This window comes from Copadichromis virginalis, linkage group LG12 (assembly GCF_057382275.1).
Source record: "Copadichromis virginalis isolate Kocher_CV1m ecotype Utaka linkage group LG12, C_Virginalis_male_GT1.1, whole genome shotgun sequence".
Taxonomy (NCBI): Eukaryota; Metazoa; Chordata; class Actinopteri; order Cichliformes; family Cichlidae; genus Copadichromis; species Copadichromis virginalis.
This window is the reverse complement of record NC_140629.1, coordinates 10,742,321-10,753,888: the sequence shown is the minus strand read 5'-3', so window position 1 is coordinate 10,753,888 and position 11,568 is coordinate 10,742,321. Positions and strand designations below refer to the sequence as shown.

At 38.9% G+C, this 11,568-nt stretch overlaps 1 protein-coding gene across 4 annotated transcripts in view; it reads left to right on the top strand.

Annotated features, from left to right (window-relative positions):
* LOC146696547 (TNF receptor-associated factor 2-like) overlaps positions 1-8,820 on the top strand; it is a 35,950-nt gene extending 27,130 nt beyond the window's left edge. For 2 of the 4 annotated variants that reach the window (XM_085474688.1, XM_085474686.1), the window contains 3 exons: positions 2,420-2,597; positions 2,712-2,860; positions 3,817-8,820. In XM_085474688.1, the coding sequence (XP_085330814.1) occupies positions 2,420-2,597; positions 2,712-2,860; positions 3,817-4,035 (546 nt within the window). In that variant the 3' untranslated portion in view covers positions 4,036-8,820. Of the gene's footprint in view, positions 1-2,419; positions 2,598-2,711; positions 2,861-3,816 lie in introns of those variants that run through there. The other 2 variants (XM_085474687.1, XM_085474689.1) reach the window with 2 other exon arrangements.
* Positions 8,821-11,568: the final 2,748 nt, after the last annotated feature.

Below are 11,568 nucleotides of genomic sequence, written 5' to 3'. Positions count from 1 at the left end.
GGCCGCTAGAAAGGCTGCAACCACCAAGTACCTGCAGAGGGTCAGGCAAGTCCTGAGGAGTCAGCTGAATGGTAAGAACAAGATCCGGGCCATCAACACGTACGCCCTGCCCGTGATCAGGTACCCTGCTGGGGTAATAGGCTGGCCAAAGGAGGAGATAGAAGCCACTGACATAAAGACAAGAAAGCTCCTTACCATGCATGGAGGGTTTCACCCCAAGTCCAGCACCCGGAGGCTGTACGCTAAGCGGAAGGAAGGGGGCCGGGGACTGGTGAGTGTCAGCACCACAGTCCAGGATGAGACAAGGAACATCCAAGAATACATTGGGAAGATGGCCCCAACTGACCGAGTGCTCAGTGAATACCTCAGGCAGCAGAAACCCAAGAAAGAGGAGGGAGACGAGGAACCATCATGGAAGGACAGGCCCCTGCACGGTATGTACCACCGGCAGATAGAGGAGGTGGCTGATATCCAGAAATCCTACCAGTGGCTGGACAAAGCTGGACTGAAAGACAGCACAGAGGCACTAATCATGGCAGCACAAGAACAAGCTCTGAGTACAAGATCCATAGAGGCTGGGGTCTATCACACCAGGCAAGACCCCAGGTGCAGGCTGTGTAAAGATGCCCCAGAGACAATCCAGCACATAACAGCAGGGTGCAAGATGCTAGCAGGCAAGGCATACATGGAACGCCATAACCAAGTGGCCGGCATAGTGTACAGGAACATCTGTGCGGAGTATAACCTGGAAGTCCCGAGGTCAAAATGGGAGATGCCCCCAAGGGTGGTGGAGAATGACCGAGCTAAGATCCTGTGGGACTTCCAGATACAGACAGACAAAATGGTGGTGGCTAACCAACCGGACATAGTGGTGGTAGACAAACAGAAGAAGACGGCCGTAGTGATCGATGTAGCGGTTCCGAATGACAGCAATATCAGGAAGAAGGAACACGAGAAGCTGGAGAAATACCAAGGGCTCAGAGAAGAGCTCGAGAGGATGTGGAGGGTGAAGGTAACGGTGGTCCCCGTGGTAATCGGAGCACTAGGTGCGGTGACTCCCAAGCTAGGCGAGTGGCTCCAGCAGATCCCAGGAACAACATCGGAGATCTCTGTCCAGAAGAGCGCAGTCCTGGGAACAGCTAAGATACTGCGCAGGACCCTCAAGCTCCCAGGCCTCTGGTAGAGGACCCGAGCTTGAAGGATAAACCGCCCGCAGGGGCGTGCTGGGTGTTTTTTTTTTTTTATGTATATATACATATATATATATATATATATATATATATATATATATATATATATATATATATATATATATATATATATATGTGTGTGTGTGTATATATATATCTCACAAGACTGTGTAGACTCCTGTGAAAGTCTTGAGTACATCCCATTATTTAATAAGTTGTAGAACCACCTTTAGTGACAAAAACTTGAAGTCATCTTTTTGTGACTGTCACATGACTCTTTAAAAATTGCTTCAGTTCAATCAGATTTGCAGTTATTTGTTTATTTACAGCTCTTAAGGTTCTGCAGTTGGATTGGAGTTTGGACTGAGCATTAAAGTGCTTTGATTCCTTTATTTTTTATCCAATTCTGATGTAGATTTGCATGGCACCATTGTTGTATGAGCCAGTTTCAGCCAAGCTTTAGCTGCTGGACAAATGTCTCACATTTGACTCTGAAACACTTTTGTATGCCAAGTAGTTTGCAGTTGATTCAATGACTACAAGATCTTATGCCTCAAAGTAAGCCCAAATCATCACGCCTTCATCACCATCAGCCAGACTGAACAAAACCAAGTCAAGGGAAGAATAACTCCTGTTCATTTTACAAATGATTTTTGACTTTTAAAGTCCACTCTGGGCTTGCACTGCATATCGAACATTTCCTGACACTGTGTGGCCTTGGTCTTAACTTGAGGTCCTCAGCTAGGACTCAGCCACTCATTCCACAGTCTTGACTCATAACCACATCAGAATTTTTTTTATCAGGCTGCCGATTCTTTGAAACATTCTTCCCGACAAGATCAGATTGGCTTTTTATGCCTGCACTTTGATTTATTTCTGTGTTGTGATTATTTTCCTTTTTTTCTTTTTTTGTTATTTTATATTTGCTTTGAAATTTTTTATTGCTGCTTTTCCCTCATACTTAATGTTGTTTTACGTTGATCTCTTCTTAAATGGTTCATTTGCCGTTTTCTTTCTATTTTGTAACAGAAAGAAAACTTTTTTTTTTTTTAGATCACTTTATCACTACCAAAATATCTTTCAGATGTGTTTTATATTATTGTGTTACAGTAAAAATTCTTATCTTATACTTCTTCTTATACTCACGGAGTATTGGCATTGCTGGCACTTCTTCAAAGGTGTCATATTAAGCTAAATTAAAAACGTGACATTTTTGTGTTGTGCTGCAGGTTCGTCAGCTGGAGAGAACGGTGAGCCTGAGGGACCTGTCCATCGTGGAGATGGAGGGGAAAATGAGAGAAATGTCCGCAGCCACTTATGACGGCATATTTGTCTGGAAGATCTCTGATTTCACCAAGAAGAGGCAGGATGCTGTGGCTGGCCGGGCCCCTGCTATGTTCTCTCCTGGTAACCACATTACACGATGAATTCCTGATTAAGGATTTCCACTTCCTGATGGAAGTAACATGACACTTGATTATTAGTGTTATTATTTAATGTACTGATGTTAATAATTTCCAGCCTTTTATACCAGTAAATATGGCTACAAGATGTGCTTGCGGATCTACCTGAATGGTGATGGGACGGGGCGAGGCACCCACCTGTCTTTGTTCTTTGTGGTGATGAGAGGACACAGTGATGCACTCCTCAAGTGGCCTTTTAATCAAAAGGTGAGAGCTTTATCATTCATGTTGCATGTATGAAATCCTGCATGTTTTCCATACAACATTAGTTACAGGAAAAAGTTGAGATTTTATAGTTATACATAAATATGAAGTCAAACATTATCAGATTTTCACACAGGTCCCATAAGTACTTAAACATGAATCATGTAATTAAACTTTATTTCTTCAGGATTAAATATTCTGTATCTGTGAAGATTAGCAGAAAATGCAAAGATTAAATTAGAAACAATCCGTTGATTGTTTTTCCACATTTATCCAGAAATCTGAGGCAGAGGTCCAAAGTTACCAAACATTTTTTTTTCTGCAATTTTATGTTCAAACATGGCCTCTGCACTGGTGGAAGTGATCATTGTCAGTTTTGAATGAGGCAACATCGGCTAGCAAAAAGCAAATCGGATACAAATGCAAATACAAATTAGATGCAAAGAGACAAATTTGCACCGGACGAAGGAAATGGAAGCTGTGTTCCTGATGGCACTGGCATACAAAAACAAGATATGGTTATTGTGGCCATCTTGTGCTGTATGATTAAACTAGTGTTTTTATTAAGAGCTCTAAAAATGTGTACTGTAACTTAATGTACATTGTTGGATGTCTTCCCATTGGCTGTTGTGACCAAGTATTTCCAAAAACATTAGAGCAAGTGTATTTGCATGAGTTACAGAAGGCAAAACTTTGGTTCATGTTTGCTGTAAACACACATTAAAAATCTTTAATCAGAAATTGCATTCTGAGAATTTGAACTTATTAGCGCATGTCAATGAAAGGAACAAGGTCTTTAAAACCTACATTCTTAATGTCAGTGGCTGAGGTCAAGGCAGCTTTCCAGAGAAATGATTGGGCATTAAGTGGTGGGCTTTTATGCATAAATCTACTTGAACAACGTCATTGTTTTTTCTTGTGAGAGTAATTACACTTCTGCACTCCTAACGTCTGCACAGGTCACCCTTATGCTGCTCGACCAGAACAACAGGGAGCACATAATTGATGCCTTCAGGCCTGACATTTCATCCTCATCCTTCCAGAGGCCTGTCAGCGACATGAACATCGCCAGTGGTTGTCCGCTCTTCTGTCCGCTCTCAAAGCTGGACTCTAAAAACTCCTATATACGTGATGACACCATTTTCATCAAAGCCATTGTAGACCTAACAGGCCTTTAGGTAAAAGTTGAGGGCATGAATCCAACTCTGCCTTTTGTTGCTACTAACCTGTTTAAGTCAACAGGATTTTGTATCACGAGAAATTGGGATTTGCCTTTTGACATTTATTTGGTTTTTTTGAATTTGGTATGATTTTATTGGTGGCAATATGCAAGACCAGAGCAAGTTCTTTTGGGCCACTTGCCACTGGCCAAAAACTTGTGTAGCCATTCTTATCTTACCAATTGAACTGAGTTTGTGTTTGACAAAAATTGCAAATACCTACCAAAGTGAAAATAACATCCATACTGGTATTTGGCTGATAATGTGTTATTTTCCCTCCCCCAAGAAGTCCCTCAGGCCAGTGTTTTGAAACAACTGTGCTATCCTAATGACAAAATAATAGAGAATAGCTAGCATGCTTATTATAAGTCCATCAAATGAAGTGTACGTTTTTTTAAGGAGTTTTTTTTACAAACTCCTTAAAAATCTAATATTATTGGCAACCCTTAAAAGATTTAACAACAGGAGATTCGTTTAGCTGATAATGTTTTATTTAAGTTTCCAGACATGTGTCTGACAACTTGGTGATGTGGTAAAAATAATTTTTATCTCCTTAGTACTGTTTTTGTCTCCACCAACTCTTAAAAAGGTTTTTGTGGCTTGTTAGCTAGCTAGCTAGCTAAACTAGCTACCAACTATCTTGTTAGCTTAATTTGTTTTCAGACAGTAGGTTTGGCAGTGAAAACAACTGCCTGCTGTTGGGAACAGGCTGAATCAGAGTGGTGTGACTGAATTAAAACTGTGTAATCGAGCTGTTTTATATGACATGTAGTTTTGTGGCCAATCATTAATATAAAAATTCTGGTAGAGCAGCTATAAAAAGAAAAAAACAAACCAACTGTCCACTATAGTGCTCATGTTGAAGCTAATGCTAATTTGTTAGCTTATTTTAAGCATTTAGCTTAAATTTGCAACACCAAAACCTGTCCTAAATGACTGAAAATATTGAACCTTAGACCAGTGACACCGTAGCTTTGTATTTTGAACGACTTACAGACATTGCAAGGTCTAGGCTCTTTATTGAGTTTATTGCCTAGCATTTGGTAAGCTGTTTTTTTTCTTTCTTTCTTTACAGTCAAGTTTGTCACACTGTTAAAGGAACTGTAACAGTGTGACACCCATGTAGCCTACAGAATATTGCGCAGCTGTGCACACAGTTTGTAGTGCAGTAGAATTTCAAACTGGTTTGCTTTTTTTTTTTTTTCCCCCATTCTGTGCCTCCAACTCAGACTCCTGTGTTCATTGATAATCATTTGTGGTGGTGGGCATTGCTTGAATTCCATGAATTCTGAATGCAGTATTTCACTCGAACGTTCGGTCTGTGAGTGTCTGTGTTCATGTGTACACTGTTCCATTTCTATTGTTATTTGCAGGGTTAGTTAATGTTGGATCTGTGGAAGATACAGTAGCTTGCAGCAGTGTGCTGTTTGCCCATGAAACAGTAACAGAGATGGTAGTTGAGCTGATTTGCCCAAATGGAAATGCAACATATTTTATTAAAAATAAACATATATTTGCATACAGGTTCTAAAAAAGTCTATAAGTATCTTTTGATAGTAATCTCTGGCTTTTTCAAAAAAGTATTTGTTCTAGCTAATCCAGTTGATGTCGATTGCTTGGTTTGTAACGTTGTTCAGTTGGTTAGTACATGTTAGAATAGCATCCACAGCCAATGGGACGTTTTTTTTTCTAGCTGAATATTACATTGTAAAGAAATGATTAATGTTTTTCACTTCCCCTGTCAGTGGTTTTAATATTGTGACAGTTCGTCCATGTGATACTTGGGACAGTTTACTTGTTAAACTCTCAAAAGCTCCTGAGATGGGATGAGACAAATCACTGAAACTGGTGACACTGAAAGGAAATGTGCCCCCTACTAGCTAGTGGGTAACATGATTTTCTCTATGAACAGTACCTTTAACAGTACAGAAAGTACATCAAGTGTGATCACAGAAACACAAAGTCAGAACAAAACTACACTGAAACATGAATACAGTGATGCAAAGTGAGAAAATAACTACTATGATACAGACTAATAAAATAAGTACAAAGTGATTCAAAACCACAAGCTGGGGAAAATGACCATAAGTAGCTAAATCAAGAGAATGTCACCAAAGAGATTTAAAAATGATTTAAAGCAACAACTACAGAAAGATGCAAATCTATTTTGAAGAGAGTACATAACTGCAAAGATCAAACAACAAAGACTAAAGGATTACAAAGATATGCAGAGAAAATGATGCAGAATAAACAGATTCAGGGAGATGGATTACTATTCCAAAACAAGACCTACAAAGAAAAATCCTGAAGACCAATGGCTACAAAATGATATCACCTATCATCAACATAATTTCAAGAGAGATATATTTGCAGGAAGATTTAAAACGATCTATAAGAAGGAAAATGACTACGCAGAATAACTAAAAACAGACCTAATAATTACAAAGAGAGACAAAGAGATGCAGAACAACTTCAAAGAGCCATCTCTTCAGCGAGATGCAAAGCAATTTTAAAGATAAAAAATGTCCACAAAAAGAAAATAACTGTCCCCACAAGAAGCCCCAGAACAAACAGATATGTTGAATGAATAAAATGAGATTCAGATGACTTCAAAGACACAGAGAGATGCAAAAAAAACTACAAAGACCAGATGACTCCACAAATAATGTAAAACATAAATAGATGTAAAATAACTACAGAAGAGATTGCTTTGAAATGGTTTTCAATGTCAAAAAGATAGGACAAACTTAATCAGCAAGTACAACGACAGTGCGATATGAAAAATAATTTCAGTGATGGAAAATTCCCATAGGGGAATTTAAAATGTGTACAGAGACAAAAAAAAAAGACCCACCTCAAAGAGAGACAAGAGTACACAGACATGCATAAAACAGTCACGCACTGAGATGTAATGAGTACATGGACACGCTGCTTGTAGTCATTTTGTGTTTCTTCGAGTCTCACCGTCTAGTTCTTTTGTCACAGAGGGTCTCATAGTCTTACAGGCTACTTTAAGTTACAAACCGTAGCGTTTAATTGATATTATTTAGCTTAAATGATTTAATCTTCATGCTGTGAGGTTATTAGATGCAGAAAACTTCAAGATTGCTGTATTTTCATATGGGTGTAACCTTTGTTCTCAGACACAGGCGTGTGGAGACTGGAGCTGAGTGAGATACGAAAATCTTGGGTTGGAATCCGAGTTGAGATATTAAACGAGCAAATTTTTGATGATGTTGTAATATTATCCTATTTTTGGCTTTCTTCACAGGTTTGAACTGACCTACTTTTTACAGAAAAAAGAAGTGCCTGTACCTGTAGTGTTTTTTTTGTTTTGTTTTCACGATCCCATTAGGATGAGAATGTGCTTTTCTGTGAGTTCAAACTCACAATATGACGCTTTTGATTTGTGCGGTGTATTTATTTATTTTTTAAAATTCAGCATTTTTATTATCCTTCTTTTACGAGGCCCCTTTACTAGATGTGATAAAACTTAAGTGACTTAAGAATGTTTCTCTTTACATACATAAACTAGTGAATGTTAGATGTTATCTTTAATGGAAAACGAGGTCAGCGCATTGTAACTCGCAGCTTTTGGCATCTGCACCTAAACACATCGGCATGTTTTTAAATCTGTCAAAGGACACTGATACCTCTCTGTGCATGAGATGTGTCAGTAGGAAAAAAATACATGTATTACTGGTTCATATTGTAGACCAGCATTTTATTTTTTTATGATTTCTTGATATAGTATAAAACATATGAGTGTGTGTGATCTAATTTTGATGCTGTGCTCAAGTTTGAAGTGTGTGTGAGTTAACCATATCTTAATAATACATAGATTTTATTTATTGAAGAAGTTATATGTTGAGACAGTTTAAAAGCATGCGTTAGCTGATGGTGACAAGATGCAGCTGCGGTCTGACCTCAGCAGCTTTTTTTGCTTTCTGGTTATTTCAGAAACATATTTCCTCTGTTATTCTCTTTAGAATACATTGGTATTATTGCACATTATGTAGATTACATTTTGCATGTGTAACTGCAGCATCAAATGAATTAGCTGCTACATTTGTGTGACCCTCCAGTGTGCGCTGATCGGAGCTCATAGATGCAGCCTTGCAAGCACTATGCGGACATTCATATTTAATCTTACAAAATGTGCGACCTGATGTGAGCCAGGACTTCAAATTTCTTATTAACAAAAGGGCTTCACATTTCCTTTTCATCCCCTAAATGTCACATGCAGACATACATAGACATGTCCAGTTTTGATCCAGCTTATAGCTTGAACTGTTTAATAGAGGGGAAAAAAAGAAAGGAAAAAAAAAACCCTTCACAGGCTGGGGAACAAAGTCACATTTGAGCCGATTGATGTTATGCTGTATCAGCGATACTGACTTGTAGGAAATGCCACACTGCCTCACTGTTATTGCAACAGAATAAACACTATGTCGATGTGATGTGTGAACTTCAAATAACTCTTCAGAGCTGACAAACTAAACCAGGTTGGTTTAAATTATTTACATATCTGTTTCTCTCTTCGTGGATCCGAAGCCCATGTTGAGATTAAGATGACGAGCTTTCATCTGTAGCAATGACATCAAACTGCAGTCTTACTTGTTGTTCTCTCTGCTACATTCTGTGGATAGTAAGTCACGTGTTAGTAAACTCTTTGTACTACAGGAAATTTGTTCCATATTTGTATTTAATTTTGACTTATTAAAGGTTTTAAGATGCCCTCTATGCAAAGAACTGCCATGTCTCTCAATTTGTTCACACTCATCAATGTCCTTGAATTCACTTCTACCACATGAGGGCGCTCAATGCAAACACATACACATACAGTATTTTGTCCTTTCAGAGGGTAGGCCAAATTCATGGATCATAGTAATGTCATGTGATGGACTGAAAACAAATGGCATTTATGCTGATAATTAATCAAACACATTAAAAATTAACAGTAACTTTTTCTTTTTTAGAAATAACATTTATAGAGGGTTTAAAGAGAGTTTTGCAAACCTATAAAATACTTTCTTTTAAAATATATACATTCAATGACTCGATATGATACTGAGTTGGCATAAAAAGGTATAGACTGTATATAAATGTGGGCCGCCTGGAATTTATACTGTATTCCACTTTCGGATGCAGTCAAACTAAAATGTTAACACATATGAATGTTTCTGAAAAGATGCATTCTGCCATCTTATGTATTTCTTACACTGATATAAGTCCAAGAGGCCATTTTTTCATACATTTGGTTCTAATCAATAAGTTACTGTTTTCAAACAGAGTTCAGTATCATTGTTAGCTGGAGTCACAAAGGGTATCTCTATTCAGGAACTGTACATACAGTAGAAACAACTGACCAGAAATAAAGTGCTTACTCCAAACTTTGTCTTACCTCAACAGTCACTTTCAAACTGGACTAGCTGATCTGAATTAACATATTTCTGTAAGTTAAACATGGTTATAGCCGACACCTAAAAACAAAGGGTCTAGATGTCCTCAGATGCGAAAAATAATTTACAGTGGGGCAAAAAAGTATTTAGTCAGCCACCGATTGTGCAAGTTCCCCCACTTAAAATGATGACAGAGGTCAGTAATTTGCACCAGAGGTACACTTCAACTGTGAGAGACAGAATGTGAAAAAAAAATCCATGAATTCACATGGTAGGATTTGTAAAGAATTTATTCGTAAATTAGGGTGGAAAATAAGTATTTGGTCACCTCAAACAAGGAAAATCTCTGGCTCTCACAGACCTGTAACGTCTTCTGTAAGAAGCTTTTCTGTCCCCCACTCGTTACCTGTATGAATGGCACCTGTTTGAACTCATCATCTGTATAAAAGACACCTGTCCACAGCCTCAAACAGTCAGACTCCAAACTCCGCCATGGCCAAGACCAAAGAGCTTTCGAAGGACACCTATGAAAAGTATTGTAGACCTGCACCAGACTGGGAAGAGTGAATCTACAATAGGCAAGCAGTTTGGTGTGAAAAAATCAACTGTGGGAGCAATCATCAGAAAATGGAAGACATACAAGACCACTGATAATCTCCCTCGGTCTGGGGCTCCACGCAAGATCTCATCCCGTGGGGTCAAAATGATCATGAGAACGGTGAGCAAAGATCCCAGAACCACACGGGGGGACCTGGTGAATGACCTGCAGAGAGCTGGGACCAAAGTAATAAAGGTCACCATCAGTAACACACTACAACGGCAGGGAATCAAATCCCGCAGTGCCAGACGTGTTCCGCTGCTGAAGCCAGTGCATGTCCAGGCCCGTCTGAAGTTTGCCAGAGAGCACATGGATGATACAGCAGAGGATTGGGAGAATGTCATGTGGTCAGATGAAACCAACAGAGGTGTGGACTCGAGTCACATGACTTGGACTCGAGTCAGACTCGAGTCATTAATTTTATGACTTTAGACTTGACTTGAAATAATGTTCTAAGACTTGTGACTTGACTTGGACTTTTACACCAATGACTTGGGACTTGAATTGGACTTGAACCGGTTTACTTGAAAAGACTTGATATTTTACCCCAAATATAAAATTTAACATGCATATTATATAGAGATTGAAAATGTGACGTCATTCACGGGTAGAACCGCAAAGGATTCTGGGAACTCGTGGCAAGCGGTACTAGCGCACGCAGGCTTTCAATTGAAACCAGTCACACAGCGATAAAAAGAAACACAAAAATGTCAAGAAGTTGTTGTGTTATTAACTGCAATAGCTGGTCGCATGACAGCCATGGGAAGCCGACGGGTAAAGAGATCGGTTGTTATCGGATTACGTCGTTGAAGAGAAATTGTTCGAGCCATGTTTCCGAAGTAACAAAGATGCGACTGGATTGCAGCCATTCAAAGACCAATTATAACGTCCCAGAACCCTCCAGCTCACAGGTTAGTCTGCTCCAAGCATTTCCACAAAGGTCAGTCTGCTGTTGTAGTTAATGCGTCATTTTTCTTAACATAATTGGTGATATAGGTTACAAGCAAGTCTGGCGCTGAACAGAAATTGTCGCGCTATGCTCCTTTGTTTATTGTGCATAAATAGTGAATTGTCCTGACAGAATATTGTGTTTCGCTTCTGTTATTATGGTACATTGACAAAAACATATACTTTTATTCACAGGGTAAAACAGTTGTTTTGTATCACTAATTGTCCAGTGCGATTACAGCATACAATATTATTGTCACTGCTACATTTCTGTGATGCTACCAGAAATTATTTCCACTGCTAATTAACTACCGTTGAGCTCAAAGGTCCTATTAATAAACGGTTAACGAATGTGTATTTATGACGACGATTTGTGAGACTGGTAAACTTATGATACGTACGATGGTCTTTACTTTCTACACGGTGCATTTCAAGGTCCTGCACCCATCCGTCGGTAAACTGTACCTGGGCTTGTTGCAGTGACCGGAAGTTACTAAACTTCATGAGTGTATGCACTCACTCCAAGAAGCGTATAATTATAAT